We start from the raw sequence: 19,699 nt of genomic DNA on the forward strand, positions 1-19,699 counted from the left end.
GACGAATATGACGTTTCCGTGACTGCGGGAGGCTATGATTATGTCTACATAAGGCCGCAGATGTTCATGATTTAGCCGCGATCGCGGACGACGACGATGACGTTTACGTGACCGCGGGATCAACGATGATGTTTACACTGCCGCGGGAAATATTCATGATTTTGCCGAGATTGCGGACGACGACGAATATGACGTTTCCGTGACTGCGGGAGGCTATGATTATGTCTACACGGCCGCAGATGTTCATGATTTAGCCGCGATCGTGGATGACGATGATTACGTTTCCGTGATCACGAGAGACGGCGATAATGTATACATACCGCGGGAGATGTCCAGGATTTTCCCATGATAACGTAAGACTGTGATGACGTTTACGTCATTGTGGGAAGCGACCACACGACCGCAGGAAATATTCAGGATTTTGCCACCGTTGATAATGTGTTCATAAAAAATTAAGATAATATTCAGGATTTTGCTGCTATCGAGAGAGAAGATGTTTCCGTGGCCTTAAGTAATGATGATAATGAAAATGATTACTATAATAAGGATTATTACTTTTTCAACACTAGCTCACTATGGACTTTGAAACAAATTTGATATAAGTTTATATTGAATGCTTAAGCTGCAAGTCTTAAATTGATTGTAGTTTAAGTGGAACCAAATAAATACTCGGGAACCTGGAAAAACTTTGAAAAACCAGGAAAAACCTGGAAAAAACCTGGAATTTCACTTTAATAAAATAGTATACACCCTGTAATACAACGCTCTCCTAAATTTAAGTTGAATATCACAGTAAACAGTCCGTTTTAACGAGTTTTTGGGGACGTTGGTTTAACCGGAAAACCCGTTATCCGGACTGGCCTCGGTCCCGAGGAGTCCGGATAAGAGGGAGTCTACTGTATTGTACTTAATCTCTGGCACTGTGATATTTTCAACTTTTTTGTCCTTAGCTGCTTCCAAAGTTTCTCAGAAAGTGAAAATGAGTGTCCCGTTTGCCTGCCTGGTAACAAACATTATATGGACTTGATGAAACTTCAGGTAAGTTTATTTTTTATCTTGTGTGTTTATTTATGAAAGCATTACAGTACTGCTTTCAACTTTAAATAGTGTGTGCATGGATGCTATAGTTGTTTAAAATAGATTTATTCAACAATATTGTAAGTTATCTATCTGTTGATTTAAAAACTGGGGCTCAAGTCTACAAACCCGGCAGTGACATGAGCATGGGTAGATGATGCCCCCCCCCCCCCCAAAGATTGAGTCAAATATTTATTGCTCGCCTAATTGTTAGAAAGAATCAATTTTTCAAAAATAAAGTAAATCAGCAAAAGGATATAAAGGTTAGTTAAATTGTAACTATAAAGTAATGCATATATGGTTTAAGACATATTACATATCCTAGTTTGGGGTTATTAACCTTACGAATCCAAGTCATTTCGGGAAGCGCAGCGTTGTTTGGCCAATGGTAGGTGGCTGCTACTGCATTTCCCGATTGCTGGTCCCCCCATTGCTTTGTACATCTCCAGCTTTAATTGTTTCCATGTTATATTGGAGCACAAATGAAGGATACTCTGTTGGTATAAACGATGATTTTGATCAGGTTACACTTTCTATTTTGGTGCTATTAAACAAGATTTTGTAAATTGACTTTATCCTGAAAATGTTAGTCTGGTTTTTAATGTGATGGTTTGTGCAAAAAAATAATTAATAAAGATAATACATTATTTAGTAGACCTATTATCTCTGTTCATTTGAAATAGTTTGGAAATATTATTAATTTTCTCAAAATAGGACATAGGTAAAAAAGCTAAAAAAAGATTTATGTAAAAAAAACGGCCAAATCCTAGTGACGTGAAGCTGGCCCGCCCATTCCAGCACACTTTTTTTTAATGTATACAAAAAAGTGTGCTAAAAGTGTGCTCTTTATAACTGCTATTAAAAAAAAGTGTGCTCTTATAATAATTATGATATAATCAATTGTATTTGGGCGGGCCAGAATCACGACTGGCCCGCCCATTTCAGCTACAGATCTATAAACCATACCAAAAAACTGTGCTGAAAGTGTGCTCACAGGAATCATTAATAAAAAAAAGTGTGCCACCCCTGTTACTATACAAACAACCCCTAAATGGTAAGGGTAATAAAATGACCCAGCCCGCCCATTTCAGCTACAGATCTATAAACCATGCCAAAAAACTGTGCTAAAAGTGTGCTCACAGGAATCATTAATAAAAAAAAGTGTGCCACCCCCGTTACTATACAAATAACCCCTAAATGGTAAGGGTATAATAAAATAACCCAGCCCGCCCATTTCAGCTATAGATTTGTAAACCATACCAAAAAACTGTGCTGAAAGTGTGCTCACAGGAATCATTAATAAAAAAAAGTGTGCCACCCCCGTTACTATACAAACAACCCCTAAATGGTAAGGGTAATAAAATGACCCAGCCCGCCCATTTCAGCTACAGATCTATAAACCATGCCAAAAAACTGTGCTAAAAGGGTACTATACAAATAACCCCTAAATGGTAAGGGTATAATAAAATGACCCAGTCCGCCCATTTCAGCTATAGATTTGTAAACCATACCAAAAAACTGTGCTGAAAGTGTGCTCACAGGAATCATTAATAAAAAAAAGTGTGTCGCCCCCGTTACTATTACGCACTCTTTACACTTTGCAAATAAATGTAGATTATTCAAAATCATTAGAATATATAGGATTATCACTGCAATCTTAATAAACCATAGATTATAATGGTGTAACCCATTATCTATTGAATTCTCTGAATAATTTTAAGTATAGGTGTACCATAATTGATTGTAAATTGTCTAAGATTACAAACAACATTATATACATTAAAAAATCTAGCTTTTAAAAATTGGGAGTCCCATAATAAAGCTGTTAACTTTAATAATTAAAAAGGTAAATAAAAACTTTTTAAAAAGATCTATCAGGCTAGAAACCAATCAATGTGTGTATGTAATTTTTATTAATTTTTTTTTAAATAAGTAATTTAATTAATCTAAATATATAAAAGGCAAAGCCCTCACTGACTGACTGACTCACTCACTCATCACTAATTCTCCCACTTCCCATTTACCTAGGAGGCTGAAATTCGGTACACCGATTCTTTGGGCATTAAATAGGAAAACTAAATAGTTTTTATTCTGATCGGGGATTCGGGCTCTGCCCCAGTGGCTCTGGAGTTTCCCATGTTAACCTTATGATTTTTCATATTTAAAAGGAATTTCTTAACAGCTGTTTCAATTAAACAAGTTGGTTCTGTTCTATGATGTTCAATAACATTAAAGTTACAAGGATTACCAACAGGGTGCAGCACTATTATTTTTTTTTTATTTATGACTACAGCCAATTTGCAACCAAAAGGTGAGTGAGCGTAGCGAACGAACTTCAACCTGGAAGCGAGTTAGCGTAGCGAACGAGCTAACCTGAAGGCAAGTGAGCGGAGCGAACGAGCTCCAACCTAAAGGTGAGTGAGCGTAGCGAACGAACTTCAACCAGGACGTGATTGAGCCATGCGAACGAGCTAACTTGTGAAGTTAAACGGGGCAAAGCCCGCGGGTACAGCTAGTATTAAAATATGTTAAACAATATTCCTTTCGATTAAAACCAAAATAAAAAAAGTTACATAATGTTCCTTTTCGTATGTAAACACTTTTATTTTCTTGACATTTTAATTAAAAACAAAAATAATATGACATTTAAAGTCGCAGTTGGGCCATGGCTAATCATTAATTCTGTAGCACTTAAATAGTTTACAAGCTGCTGGGGTGGCGGGCAGGTTGACTATCCAGACTATGTGTAGCCATGTGTAGCTAAATTACATACGATTGGTAGCGGGACACTTTTTTAATTAATGGTTCCTGTGAGCACACTTTTAGCACAGTTTTTTGGCATGGTTTAGAGATCTGTAGCTGAAATGGGCGGGCTGGGTCATTTTATTACCCTTACCATTTAGGGGTTGTTTGTATAGTAACAGGGGCGACACACTTTTTTTTATTAATGATTCCTGTGAGCACACTTTCAGCACAGTTTTTTGGTATGGTTTACAGATCTATAGCTGAAATGGGCGGGCTGGGTCATTTTATTATACCCTTACCATTTAGGGGTTATTTGTATAGTAACGGGGGGGCACACTTTTTTTTATTAATGATTCCTGTGAGCACACTTTTTTGGTATGGTTTATAGATCTGTAGCTGAAATGGGCGGGCCAGTCGTGATTCTGGCCCGCCCAAATACAATTGATTATATCATAATTATTATAAGAGCACACTTTTTTAATAGCAGTTATAAAGAGCACACTTTTTTGTATACATTTAAAAAAAGTGTGCTGGAATGGGCGGGCCAGCTTCACGGTACTCCAAATCCTGTGTTTTTTAACACTAAAATACTAATGATTTTCTCCAAAGGACCAGGGCCGGTTCTAGCAATTTTTCAGAGTTAAGCGAACACCCGAATTAGCGCCACTTAGGATTCCCCCCACCACCCCCCCCCCCAAACCATTAACATAACTTAACCGTATTTGTGAATTTTCTCCCAATAATTTTGAGAAGATCTTTTCTATAAGCTTAGGTTAGAAGAATACTTGCAATATAAGACTTTTTATTATTCGCAGAAATTTAACATTTTTACACTTTTACTCATCATATAAACTTTAGCAAAACCAAAGGCCGTAATGCTCGTCAAGCATGACGTCACGATAGAAGACGGCAATGACGTAATGTTTGCCGTTTGTGATCAGCTGCTTGTTTTAATCTTTCCTTGGAAAATAAATAAATAAATACCTACGTCATTGCCATCTTCTATCGTGACTTCTTTGGGCTGACTGGACTCGCCACCAGATGATTTCAACAAAAATCTACTCATTGATTTGGCTTGTTTTTTATCTTCCTCTTCCAAATTCGCCGTACGCTTTCGATAATAAGTGCCAGACGTTTTCTTTTTTTCTGCCATTGTTTTCTTAGTATCGGCTCGCAAGATGTTTGACTCATTTTCAGTTTTTACTTTCTTCTTATTTAATGCGCTAATTATAAATTAAACTTAAAACACTCGTAATCATTCACTTATCAACAATCATGAATCATCAAAACAACGCCAATACGATACCGATACGGTATACGTATAAAACTAAAAGAGTGCAATACAACGTAATGCTCTGCTCTAGGATAAGACCATAGATAAAACATACTCCCTTAGTAGATTTCTCATCCTTATGGAACAGCTGAAGACAATTTTATTGTTAGTTCTGTATGGTTTATGTAGAGGTCGTGTTTTGTTTACAATTTGTTTCCCGTTATTACAGCCATTTAAAACCTCGTTTAACCAAATAATACGATCTATCATAAACAATAACTTGTCCCCTAGTTATATAACCAAACAGTAAAGCACAAATCAAGAAATTAACCCTAAAATAATAGAAACAAAGTTTTGTCGACACTAGCGCCCATGTGTCACGTATATGAACTAGACACGAAAAACGTGCTTCAAAATTTACAATGGGATGAGAAGTCTACTTGTGTTGGTTAGTCTATGATAAGACGCAGAAGGGTGGGAAGGTGGGAAGGGGGAAGTTTCTTGTTGTGATAAATGGCGCTGCGCGCTTGCTTATCTCGAGCACGAGCATGAGTGAGTCGTGAAATGAAACCCACAGGCGCCGCACCGTACGCTGCCGAGCGTCAGCTCACTACAAATCGAAACTGCAAATGGCATTGAGTCCTTGAGTTGTAGTGCTGTACAAATATACACATTTTTCAAGTGCTGTTGGTACTAACAGGATAAATGCCTCTATTGTGGTGTATTTGGAGTCTGATAGAAAATAAACAAAACTACGTTGTTCACGCAAAAAAAATTGTTCCGTTGGCGCCACTTTTTCGTGGTGCCATATGCGGCCGCGTAGTTTGCGTATGGGTTAAACCGGCCCTGCAAAGGACCTCCCTCTCAACTCCTTCCTTGTAAGTTTACGGCAGGAAATTTTAATCCATAGGTAACAAATAACCTCTAACTCCACCCATCACGATGCCTAGTGATAAATTGCCACCTTTAAACACTTGTAGGATTTTAGGCAAAATGTTTGAGTGGATATTTAACTTATACCTGCTATTTATATGCATTTTCAAACATTATAAGTATAAACATTTCCTGCATCCAGGAGCAAGGCAGAGATCTACATGAGGCATTTCACAGTCAGCTGGATAAAGCTGAGGATGGCTTCAGTCTGGTGGCCGACTACTTCGGTCGTGGAGTGTTCAACAAGTTGACCATCGTCAATGATCCAATCCAAGGTGGTTCTTTGATTTATATTGTTTTAAAGAGATGAGCTGGGCAGCAGAGTGGTTATAGTGCTCGCCTAATAGTTGTAAGCTGGTTAAAGTCTGAGAATGATCAGTTGCTTTTTGATGGTTCGAAACTTTGCCTAGCTGATTTTGATCATTGTGCTTGTAATAAATTGTTCTGGTTAAAGATACAGCTGCATTTGGACTGTAACAAGTTTTATGATCCAAGATCTGTGGAGTGCCACTGTAATTAGAGCAGATAATAAGGGTGAAATTGTGGGGAGCAAGCTGGCCTAGTTGATGGCTGGACTTTGGTGCCCGAAGTTCCGGGTTCAAATCCCGCCAATCATTAATGGAACTAAATAATAACGCCGCAACCACTTGCCCTTACCTAAAGCAATGTTAATAAAGCTTGTTAGCTTGTTATAAACTAAGAACCACCATGAGGGGTCTGCCAGACAATGAGGGAGAAAAGGGAATTTATTTTATCTTCCAAATGGAATACTCGATCCTAGCATGGAAAGACGAACATGAATTAAAAAAATACAGTTCCAGATATTCATAACGATAATTAAAAACTATTTTCCCCTTTAAAAAAATAAAATAGATGAGGACAAAAAGTAGTGTTTTTGTCACAAATTTTAAGTTTTTATTGGAAATATTTGTTATTAGACCTCCTGAACCTAAAAAGCGGATTTTGGGTGATTACATACAAACCAGGTTTTTTTTACCTTAAGGCTAATTTGTTCTGTTCACAACCTCACAAAATCGTTGATGGATAAATTAAATCTTGATTTTGATCTTTGATAAAAATTAAGTATGTCATATTCACTAAAATGTCTTTCACAAAAATACTCTACCATATTTATATCTTTGTCAAAACTAACTCTGTTTTTAAAAGTTATAACACTTCTGGTTAATAAAAATGATAGTTCCTTGTTTACTCTATTATTCCTTGTATACTCTACAATCTATTTATGTACGCAGGACTGATTTAATAAATTGGGCACGAGAGTTTGAGGTATGTCGTGGGTGCAAGGAAGGGAAAACTTCCCAACACGGTAGGTGGAGAGGGGCGCAGTCATCTCTTGGGACCATAGCGCATCACATGCAATACATGGGCCGTGTGTAGGTTTCTTAAACATTGGTAACTTATTTCTGGTTGGTCGTGAAACTTGTGGCAATCTGAATACAGCTGAAGCAATTCTTAAGCCAGGGCCATTTTTTTTAAGCCCCAAGATCAAGGGTAGCTGGGCCAATTTTCAAACTATCAAAAGGCTAGTGACTTTTCTAGACTTTCTTTCTTTTAAGATCGAACTGGCAACCTTTTTAGAAGAGCACTATAATTGCCATTATATTTTAGTGAGTAGGGGAAACTGCCAATTAATCAATAAGGAAGTGTAAGTTAAGCATGGGTTTAATTAGTATGTACACAGAGAAGTAAGATACAGAGGAAAAATTCAATAGTACACTTAAGTTGTGTTTAGTGCAAATTCTTTTGGTCGTCCCCTTCTGCTCTCCTCTCCCCTTCCCGCCACGTACTAGAGTGCACACTGTAGGAAGAGCCTGTGCGCTACAACGGCTGTTGTAAACAAGTCGTTGGGCTCTTCCTTGCTCGGGACTAGTATATTTCCGCCCCACCATTCCCGAGCTTAAAGTGCACAGTTGTTCCATAAGCATGTTTCCTCTGAATCTTACTTCTCTGTGGTATGTTATCAGATATAAGTTTTGTTTGATGAATGGTTTTCTCATCTTTTCAGGTCTTACAGTACCAAATGTCCCAGTCAACCCCAGAAAACCCCCAAGCAGTTTACCTTTAACTTATGAAAAAGCAGAAAGAGACAAAAGCTTAGGTTTTGGTGCAAGTTATAAAGCAAGCTCAAGCAAACCTAAAGCCACAGGTAATCCAGTTTCTGATTTTGTATTTGGTTTATTTCTTCTTTGTCATGAGATTTCCCTGTTGTAATTTACTTAGAAAACAAAGTGTAACACAGATATTACAGCGGGGTTTCCTATTCATCTCGTAGTAAACACACACGAACAATGCACATTTTTTTCTACACGGCAGCTTTGATGACTTGTGATTTATTTAGGTTATGTAACCACAAGAGAGGACACGCTATTTGTTTATTTAAATGATTTTGTTAAAATAGTTTTAAAATAAGTGTAGTCACAAGAAAAGAATGACAAACAATAAGTAACCGCTCCCCGTCAGTTGAACTACAACAATGATAAATCTATATGGGAGTTTTGTTATATTTTATTTTTTTTATATATAGACGTATATATACAACAAGAGAACCCTTTGCAAATGGCTTAATGGCTGCAAGTAAATCATGATTAAAACACACAGAATTTATCTATTGGCATCTAAATTTAAACCTGAATTTATGTTATTGACTTTCAGAATTTTTTCCAGCACCACAAAGCATTCCAATAAAGCCAAAGAGCGAGAGTCCAAAGACTGTGGGGAGTCCCAAGCCGAGTTACCAAGTTTCAAGAGATCCAGGGCCGAGACTCCCGGATCCGAGGGACTCCCTGAGTGAAGCCATCCTGTCTCCTAAAGCAGGACCGGCCCCCAGAAAACCTCCCACTAATCCCTTTGAAGAAGACGACTATCCTGAGGAAAAAAATCCTTTTGGGTCGGATGATCCATCGTAGCGCAATACAAATAATCATGTAGGCCTATCAATATAATCTGTTACTGTCTGTATATTTACACTGTATCCTGAACAGTTTAGTAGGCTGGTACTTTTTACTGTAAATAAGCTTGTAAAGGTTAATTGTTATTATATTAGCGCAAATTTTATCACGATTTGTTAACCATCCAATACATGTTTAAGCATTTTGTAAGTGCGACCAACGGGCGTCTTTTTAAATCTCTATGGAGATTAACAAGGACTGAGTTTATTTTTTGAGAATGTTATTCAATCTACTTTTGTAAACGAACCTGAAATTGTGGTTGAGGGATATGTAATAATCAGTTTTATTCAACAATTAATTACATTTTAAAATTGATGGTAACTCCAAACAAACTACACAACTGTCAAAATGTATTTTTTCTTCTTCAAAACAATAAGTAATTGATGGGATGAAGAAAAAGTTAGCAATATCGCAAAAGAAAATTATTCTCACCTCACCTCATTTATATTGTAATGCCAATATTCTTAGTTTATTTTTTACTTTAAATGTTAATCAAATAAACCCTTCATAGGTGTCGTAACAAGAGTTTTCCTCTAACGCCTTTATTTTTAAAGAAAAATATGCGTTACTGCTGGTTGGCAGTTTCAAGAGTAACCATTCCTCACACACCTCTTTTTGAGAACCGAGTGGAGATCATAATTTTGCTCTCCTCCCTTCTCGGTAGGCCTACTATATTAATCCACGTGCTCCCGTGTGTTACTTATAGTGGTGTTGTTTTTTGTTCGCAATATATTTCTAGGTCAAGTTTTTTATCGATTTAATGTACACTTTTATTGATTATATGGGGTTTTTATACCTTTTTGTAACTATTATAACATGTATAATAGAAGTTTACGCAACGATTGCGTTAAGTGAGTCTTTACGACACGAGTAGAAAATTTAAGGCACGAGCCTTGGCGAGTGCCTTAAAAACTTCTACGAGTGTTGTAAAGACTATTAACGCGAGTTGCGTACACTACTTTACCTACGACCGGTTTTTTAATTACTATCAATCTGGATTTAATTACTAACAATAACTACTGATAACTTTTTAGAGAGGTTATGTTTTCGTGTATTGTCATTGCCACTGAAAGTGATGCAACGACTTGTTGTATAATCAGCTGATTTCCTGTAATTACGTGTTTGTTAAACTTCGTTAAATATTACATTGCTAGCAGCATTCTTACCATAAATAATATTGTATCAGGTACAATTCGGCAAATATTTCATTTATTTTTGGACTTCCACCAACTTAATTAAGAAACATGAACAAGTCGGATAAACAATTAAATTGGTCAACTGATCAGCTGATTAGTTGACGTTCGAAGTACAATTTTAATTCTTTTCTCTCAATACTTGAACATCATTGGTCCGTTACCTGTGTGGATATGAGAAAACTATGCGGATATGAAAGTAAACAGCTGTAAAGTGAAACTTTTCAATTCTAAGAACTGGACTGAAATGGCTACTTTAAAAAACGGTCGTAGGTAAAATTAAAAACAAATAAATTGGTGAAGAAACATAACCTATTTTTACACAGAAGTGAACTTTTAATATAACATTAAATGTGAAGTGACAAATACAACAGTACAACAGCTGACCAGCTGATTTACAGCCAGTGCTGCCAACGTATTTCGCGCGCATACGACGTTGCCTGCATGTTACGCGCTCACTATTTCGTGCCTTCACGTTGCAAATCTGGAGTGAGACAAAGTAATTAGAGTGAGACAATGTTAACATTGTCTCACTGATGAGCGAATCGGCCACTTTGCTTTCTCAAATCAGTGAGAGAAGATGTACATTGTTAGGTCACTGTAGGAAAAATTACATTGTTTGTCTTAATGTTTCAATACTAGTAAGAAAACTCCTTGTGACACCCATGAAGGGTTAGCTCAGAAGCTTTTCCCTCCGCATGTACTTTCCCACACTAAATAATTGCCCCTTTATAATCTCCCTGTGAACGATGTTACCTCGTAATTGATCGATCATGATGTTACACACATGCACATATTGTAAACATAATTCCTTAAATTTGAGGAAACAGTTAAAAAATAATAAATCATACAAACAAAATGAACTAGTCCTTGTAGAACTAGTCATTGTAGAAGTTTTAGATTGTTACATTTAGCTTTATAGTATTGGCCTACATTTTTTTACACTGTGATATTTCAAATTCTTATAGCATACAATATTTTACAATAAAAATTTGTACAAATAAAAAATTCGTATTTGTTTTTATTTCCATGATTCTCATGAACGATGCTTATGTTTTACTTGACATTCCTTTTGTATTCATGAATTGACTATATTTTGATCTAAGTATAAAACTGATCAAGTATTTAAAAATGTTAAAGTAACTGGTTGATTTAATTTTAATAGTTACGTTGCAGTTGATTGAATGAACTAAAAAAATGTTTATTACGGAACAAAGTATTGTAACAAGTCGCATTTACACAACGCCAGTACAGCAGGCAGGTTACCTGGCTCTAATGTATTTCAAGTTACCAGAGGCAAGTAACCTGCATGCCAACTGGCCTTGTGTAAACACGGCCTAAGGACTGTAATCTAGTGAGAATACCACTAGTTTTGGTTGGCCAAAATGTTAAATGAGAAACCCTGAGTAACTAAGGGTAACAAAGGTATTTGAATTGCAATAATTTATTGTTCATAGTTAGACCATATAACTTCATTTGGGCATAACGAATCCAAGTTCCGCCTACGCTAAAATCCAACCTACGCTAGAACAACACACATGATCACTTTTTTGTACAACTCTAAAACCTTAAACATTTTAAATTCATGGAATAACTGAATCACAGAAGTAAATCAGTGAGTTATAACCAGGTGTGAAAAAAAATTAAACCATCCACCGGTGTTTCAACTACTACTAAGGCACAAGTATCAATGCCTCAAATCTCCTTTGGTTTGTCACTAACCTAACATAAAAAAATATACGCTGTAACTTATGAACATAAAAAAGTGAAAGCTGTAACTTGCAGCATAAAAAAAAATGGACAATACAGTTTTTCAATCAGGCCTATTTAGTAGATTATCCTTATAACTTAAGTCAATATCACATTGAAAACACTAGTTCGTCAAGATTTGATCTATAGTTTCTACTGGCTGGAGGCAGGCAATGAGCGTTGAGTCGCTTGACACTTGATTGCTCGCAGAGCGATGACGGTTGAGCGAGGATATGGTTTGGTCACCAGGTTAGGTCGGCCGTTGCGCCGTCGAGCAGCCCTCACAATAGTGCCAACCTTCAGCTTACACCTCTCCCTGCAGGGAAAATTAATATGTTAGAGAGCTCAATAATTGTTCACAGCAACTTTAAGTTAAAAAGTTAAAAGTTAAAAACTCTTGCCACCAAGACTGATAAATTGGAGTAAATAAAGGTTGATGTACTTTGTCTTCAATATTTTTAGATTATCTAGTGGATTACTAATTCCAGCCCGAGTGACCCATTGTGTCAAGTCTGACAAAAGATTCCGAATTGACATCCAAATGTCTTTGTCAACACACACATATTGACTTAAATAAAACGACTTTTTTAAAACAACTCAGAGAATTAAGCCGGCCACACTTAACAGAGAAGGTCTGTTCTTACTTGGGTGTTCGGCGTATCGTTTAAATGTAGTCTTTTAATTTACTTAGTATTTGCAGAAGTTTAACTTAGTATTTTTTTACAAGAACAAAAACCCTTCATAAAAAGGTACAATGATAAGATGTCGCAGACATACTTATTGCCACAGGCTAATTTATTTTTGCAAAACTTAAGCAAGTTAAAGCTTAGGGGAAAAGTTTCTAGGCATTCTAATTTTACATATGAGGTTGTTGCAGGGAAACAAATTGTTGGTGGATGAAGTCTATGTTAGTAAAAATCACACATTTTAGAAAAGAAAACTAATCAACTAACACAACATAATTGGTAGCTATTTTGACACTTAAAAAATGAAAATGAAGTTGGGGTGTTAGAGACTGAAATTTAAGTTCGAGACGGGCAGGGTTTTTCCTTCTATTTTTTTTGGGAAATACAATTTGTTAAAGCACATTAATTATATAGGGTCCTTCAAAAAGAATAATCCGATTTCTTAGGTTTTTAATTTGAAAACTAATAATCATTATGGACATGAGGTTAATTTTATATTAAAGAGTAACTAACGTTTTTCTACATACCATTTACAGGTGCTCAATATGGCCCCCTTTAGATGCACAGGATATGTGCACAATAAAAATATACTTAAGTAAAAAAAAGGGGTGAAAATGATTGAAAATTTAAAAATAAATGCCAATTTTTTAAAAGTAGGGCGATTTTTTGGGGTGAAGGGGTGCGATTTTTGGAAAACGGCTAAGAGTGTCTTGTAGAAAATTGAATTCCTGACCATGAAAATTCTTTCAAATCTTTGCTAGCTCTTACCGGATTCTTGTTATAGCCGTTTTAATAAAAGGTGTTTTGTCGTTTTCAGAGGTCCGCCATTTTGAATTTTTGAGGGGATGAAAATTTGAAAACAGGACTTTTAAATATTTTCCCTGAAACTTGAGAACTTCCTTTTTCTAACAATATATTGTTTGATCAAATTGGATTCATGGATGAGTAGTTATGATTTTTTTTAATCGGATGATTCTTTTTGAAAACCTCTATATAATGAAATTGGGAAGTAAAGTACGATAATAACATTATTAACCTATGTATTCATTCAACGGACCATAATAAGCAACACAACTGAGAAAAACACTTAGATAGCAAGAAATTATAGTAAATTTAACATGCTTGGTTTTTTTGTCGGCAGAAAGGCGATAACTGTTGTCTTTTAGTGCTGCTGCTACACAGTTATAATTATACAGCAGTAGACGTAGATAAGACTGCGGTACACAACATTGTCAAACTCAATACAGCTCGGTATTTTATTTTAACCCTGCAGTACACGCGCCGCGGACTCTGCACATTTGAAAAAGCGTGCCGAAATAAGTGAATCCGCGAGCTAATGACATGACGTGCCATCTACCTTTCCAAGGACAATGGCGGTGTTTTGACCGTCTTAGCGTCAGTTGGCCCTGAGCTACAAGGGTGTTAAGTTAGGCGTGTCATGTTTCAAGAGGGTGAAGAACAGGCCGGCGATTGACTAATTGGTTTTCAACAGGACATTTTCAATTTAAAATAGTTGTAATTAATTTGAAATTTATCTATATCTATTTACCTATATTTGGATTATATGAAATTTTGATGCTATATGGACTTTATCCATACATAAATCCCAAAGTACTCATCCGCTTTTGCGAAAACTACAAGTCACATCCCCATAACCATATACTTAACAATGTTCGTCATGACGAGAATACCTTGCGCAAAACTATCCATTATTTCATAAATATTCATATTTCATAATTAAAGGGAACTTTCCATGTACCAAATGTTAAAAATACCTCAGCTGTACTTATTTGTTTGTTATTCTTTCAATTTATTACCTAAAATCAAGTGTGATTATTTGTTTGTATTACAGTATTCTGTTTTGTTTATTTCAAACCAGTCAATAGTTTTATTAGTACTTATGAAGTCAAGCAGGGTGAACCCCGTGGGTAACAGTTAGTTAGGTATAAAAGAGCGTTTCCAGTAAGAAGTAGGACACGGAATGCCAGTCCGCGCATGTGTACTGGAGGGTTAAAGGATTTGAAAAGGAAAAATAGTTTCCAGACAATTTACAGTAAAGCCTACTGATTCTACAATGGCTTGTCCAAAACTTTCAACACGGCATGATAAGCCTTTAAAAATTTGTAAGCATAAATCCATTTTTCCACAGGGTCTGATCTGAATCAATTGGCAAGAATGCGGAAGCAATTGGCAGACGTCCAAAAAAAAATTCTGCCCGGAAATCAGAAATTTATCCCGAAATGTATGGTTTTCTTTTCTTAAACTCTAAACAGAGTAGGATTCTGAAGCAATCTGCAGACATCCCCGACAGTCGGGAATTTTTATTCCAAATTTTCGTGTCATAAATTTTTGAAAAGAAGTAAAAACATAATTATTTATTAAAATTGTACGCTCAGATGTAAACCAAACATTCTCATGTTAAGCACACTGTAGAGAGTATCTAATAGTACAAATAGTCAAAGGTTCAAAACAAAAAGGTTTGATTGTGCCCAAACTAAAACGTATTTCATGCAATACTTAAGAATAAAAGAACCTCTTAAAAATTAAATATCAAACAAAATTAAAGTAATACAGATTTACTGAAACAGGTGGTAAAATCTTACATCTCACCTTGCAAAAGCACTTGAACAGTTTCTCCCTCATCAAAAATGTCTGGCAATGCCAACTGGCAAAGGCAGAACAGAAGAAAGCAATTAGCTTGCTTCCATACAAACAAGTTACACAACTCCAAATACTCTTGTAAACCTGCTTTAGGTAAACTTTAAAAGCACTGAAAGCAGGGATGGCAAACTGAATCAAAAGTAATTTTCTTTTTCCTACAGTCACCCGACAAAGTTGGCTTCCTTGTACTGTTTATAGTACAGAAAGCTGCTAATTGCTACATATTTATACTTTGTCGTACGGTTTATACTTTGGCGCACATCAGGATTCCAACAAAACAGCGTGGTTCTATTATGCACGTAATCCGTGTACGCTTGGAAATAAGTTGGCAACACTTAAAGATAATAATACTATGAGCAGCAGATTGACTATTATAACTACGATTTAACCTGTCATTTCGTGTTTATAGTTTATGTTCTCTTTTCGGTATTTCTTAACTTTCTGGACTTTTCTTTTAAACGTTTTTAAAACATTCCTACTATCTTAATAAACAAGAAAATACCTTTTAAGCATTTTTTTACGTACGGAAACCACTGCAAATTACAAAAATATACGGAACTATTTTCTCAAGTCCCGGAGCACATTGCTTGCCGAGGAAAAAATAGCGGAGTGATACGGACCGGGGACCTCTTTCTCTAGGGCACCTATTTGTGGTGCCAGCTGAACCTAAAATCGTATTGTATAGTGTTTGAAAGACTAATTATTTATATGCTTTATAGTGACTGTAGGAAAAATATAATGTGTAACACGAGTGCAAAAGGCCTTTGCTGCACTCGAGATCATTCCGCACGAGCCGCTCTCGTGTGCAGCAAAGTGCCACTTTGCTCACTAGTTACACAAATAACTATTGAAGTTGTGTTTTAACTCTTTTCTGATAATTCATGACTTTTCTGACTTTTGAACATTAAGATACAAACAATACTTGTTTGAGGTTCAACCATAACACCTATTCTGTCAACTTTCACCACAGAATGAAGACCTAACCCAATCTGACTGAGAATAAAGAATTTTAAATCTGCTAGTATTTACACCATAATCTAGGAGCACTGCTGTGTCAACTTTGATCAGCTGATAACAGTGTAGTGACGTCAGTTCTCTTACCTGAGCATAGACCTATCTGGTATCCAGCCTGGCCCGCCAGCCAGTAACGGCAGTGACCTTTGATTCTGGTGTAGACACTGGTAGATTCAAATACAACTGTTTATGCTCAGTAAAAGTTCTGGGTTAGGTATTTATTTTGTGCTTTTATCAAACCATCCACCAATAATTAATTGTGTTAATTGGCTTCACCCATCAAGCTCACGTCACAAAAAAAAGTACTCTAGAGTACAGTACATTAGGCTTTGGAGCTTAAAAAGTTAATGTATTAGTGGAAGCCATCCAAATGGGTGAAAAGGACTAGTTGTTAACCGAGACAGCTTTAAAAAATTAACTCAAACAAAGTGTCACCTCCCTCATATTATCTATTACAGCTTCCCTGGTCTGTTAGTACATCTCATATATATTAAAACGTGAGAGGGTTTTTATTTCACGATTCTGAATCCACCACTTGACGGATTTTTATGGCTTTTGTGTTAAAAGAAAGATAATTTTTTAGATCTAGGGAATGTTAAAGTCATAATTTTAGTTTAGGGTTTCAGTTTTTTAGAAAATAAGTTTAAAATTTTTAACCCTCCCAGTGTTACTTGACGAAAATTCGACAAGCAGCACACTTTGTGTAGTGTTACTTGTCGATTTTTCGACACGCAGACATCGTTTACGGCGAAGGCTCTATGACTGACTGAATCGGATTGAACTGGATCGAGTTAGGTATCGTTCTTTCCGTAATATTCTAAGCTTTCTCCAGAGGTCTGTCTCTAAGCGCTATTCATTTTAGTTCCGAAAATATTGTAGCAGACAGCTGACGTGCGTGTATTTGTAAACAGCTAGGTTCCCCCGGACCGATGACTGATGTGTTTTATTACGTTTATCATTGTTTTAGTGTTAAAAATCAAAAGTAGTGATATACGTGGTGCATTATAAGAAGATTTAAGTGGTTTTGAAGTGCTGGTTGATGATCCTGAAGAAGTAGGTAGTGATATTGATGTAAATTATCAGCCAGATTCCTAGCTATGGTTAGGCTATGCATTCTTAGCTAAACGCTATGTACTGAAATCAGTTTTTTGCCCATAACTTATTTATTTGCAAATATACTTCCTTATATTATTATATATTTGTAATCCTCATAAAATTTAGAACAAAGTGGCTATTTTCAAATATTTATAGGCCTACAATTTATACAATTTCATTGAGCGCGAACTTATTTTTTTTTTTGAAAATTTTCGAAATTATATTTTTTTTTACCTAAAAATTTTTTTTTTGAAAAAATGTTCCTTATGTTTTATATATAATATTGAAGCCCATGATTTTCCAAACAAAATGGTATATAGAACATTAGAATTAACATTGTTTTAAGCTTCTCAGATCTGTTTTAATAAAACCTTGCAAATGCGCCAAAAATAGGTGGACATTAAGGCCTAAACTATGGACACTTGGAGGGTTAAAAGCCTAGCAGCCAACGCTTAATTATTTTATAGTTTGGATAAAGGAATATAAGAAATTTGGATTTATATTGTATATAGATTCAATGAGGGTGGGTAATTTTCACAGATATTAGAACGGACATTGGTATGGATAGTAAACATAGGAAAATTATGTCACTAGCTTACTAGTGTGTTTACTACTCCCTCTCTCTCTACTCTCTCTCTCTCTCTCTCTCTCTCTCTCACTAACCCCTCCCCCCCAATTCTCTATCTCTATCACTTCCACCCCCACATTTTCTCTTTCACTCTCACAATCTCTCACTCACACCCCCACATTCTCTTTACAATCTCTCTCTCTCTTACAATACTCCCACCCTACCCCTCAACACAAATACAATCACATTCACACGTAAATGAAAATTTTCAATTTCATTTCAATTCTCCATAAAATCCTCTCCTATCATAACTACTCATATACCATAATATCCCAGTAGTGTAGGGTTCAGAAACTTGGGCACTGACCAAAGAACCGAAAAACCTTATTGCTGGGTTTGAGAAATAGAGTGCAGAGAAAATATACGGGCCATTTATAATAACGGATGTTGAGATACGAAAGAACAGAGAGCTGAGAGGAATAATTAAACACCTAGATATGCGTGGAGGAGAGAAGATACATTAACTTTTCAAATCTTACCAATGAGTAACACAAATTATACAACCACTTGGAGGACGAAGCAATGAAAGACTTTACCAGACTTGGATCAACAATAGCAGAGGCAAGGGATAGAAGAGAATGGGAGGCCAAAATCCTCTTAAGGTTTCAGTGGCCATAGGTAAAATTAGGTAGGCCTACAGTAAGTGATAATATGCAATTAAAGGTGGTAGGTCAGTAGCGGCTAGCCCATAAGGACTCTCGGACGCCGCCCTCCCAACAATACAGAAATCAATATTTTTTTTATTTATGTAATAAAAAAATAATATGTCGTAATTAAAATTAAATTACAATTACTTACGACTACTTAATCAATATGATAATAATATGAAATGAAATAGTTTTAAATTTTGAATCCAGTAATGACTGTTTTGCGATAGTCGCTTTCATAATGTGGAATGCGGACGGCGGCAACCTCCGTCCCAAACTCAATGCATGTAGTCTTATGGTAGAAACACCTAACAGCGCTGAGGGTGCCGTGACGTCATTCCAATGCTTTACAATAGGGACTCTGGGGCAGAGTCCAAAGCTGCGCGCGCATCCATAAATCAGGGCAGCCACCCTAAACTGGATAATTCTGCATCACACACGATTAGGATAGGAAGAACCATGTTGGCAGCGCTGGAGCCATCATCCACACTGTCACTACCATAAACATTAACTAACCTCACTTCTTTCCATGTCCATGACCACAGTTCAGTTATAGTTTAGTGCCAAACGACCTGTTGTTTTGTGATCAATAGTGTTTAGTGATAGTGATGGAGGCGTAAGGAAGGCAGCGGTAGTTTGTTGAAGATTGAAAGAGCTAAGTAGAAATTATTAATAGTTATACTTAATTGATTGAGTTAGTTAGTTGGTATCTTTGAGTCAATAGCCTAAGTTACGTCTGTAGTTTTAGTATAGGCTAACCTAATCAACCCGAAAACTAAGTAAACTAACCATAGGTAAAGTGACTCGGACAATTTTAGTTATAGTTACTTATTATTAGTCTTAATAAGTTATTACGGGTAAATTTGCCGTGGGCTGAAGGCCTAAATCTAAATATTAATGGACGGCGGCATTTCGTTGTCGTCGACGGCTAACGTCACTAACGAAGTTAGCCTGATTATCAATGAAGGGATCAAAAATATTGACCACAGAATTTCTTTGAAAAAATTAGGACCTCCTAGACCTTTCATG

At 36.2% G+C, this 19,699-nt stretch overlaps 2 protein-coding genes across 5 annotated transcripts in view; one reads left to right on the forward strand and one right to left on the reverse strand.

The window, feature by feature from the left end:
• The window catches only part of LOC128988911 (vacuolar protein sorting-associated protein 11 homolog), a 50,351-nt gene extending 40,219 nt beyond the window's left edge, over positions 1–10,132 (forward strand). The window contains exons 18-21 of one of the 2 annotated variants that reach the window (XM_054410683.1): positions 951–1,038; positions 6,171–6,303; positions 8,055–8,195; positions 8,702–10,132. In XM_054410683.1, coding sequence (XP_054266658.1) covers positions 951–1,038; positions 6,171–6,303; positions 8,055–8,195; positions 8,702–8,955 — 616 coding nt within the window. In that variant the 3' untranslated portion in view covers positions 8,956–10,132. The remainder of the gene's footprint in view (positions 1–950; positions 1,039–6,170; positions 6,304–8,054; positions 8,196–8,701) is intronic. The other variant, XM_054410682.1, reaches the window with a different exon arrangement.
• A 1,486-nt stretch (positions 10,133–11,618) lies between these two features.
• The window catches only part of LOC128988754 (tubulin monoglutamylase TTLL4-like), a 48,173-nt gene continuing 40,092 nt past the window's right edge, over positions 11,619–19,699 (reverse strand). For 2 of the 3 annotated variants that reach the window (XM_054410356.1, XM_054410357.1), the window contains exon 19: positions 11,619–12,255. In XM_054410356.1, the coding sequence (XP_054266331.1) occupies positions 12,093–12,255 (163 nt within the window). In that variant the 3' untranslated portion in view covers positions 11,619–12,092. Of the gene's footprint in view, positions 12,256–15,235; positions 15,291–19,699 lie in introns of all 3 variants that reach the window. The other variant, XM_054410359.1, reaches the window with a different exon arrangement.

The sequence above is a fragment of the Macrosteles quadrilineatus genome, unplaced genomic scaffold (genome assembly GCF_028750875.1).
Source record: "Macrosteles quadrilineatus isolate MER2022 unplaced genomic scaffold, UCM_ALF_1.0 Scaffold_3__2_contigs__length_128488019, whole genome shotgun sequence".
NCBI classification, from domain to species: domain Eukaryota; kingdom Metazoa; phylum Arthropoda; class Insecta; order Hemiptera; family Cicadellidae; genus Macrosteles; species Macrosteles quadrilineatus.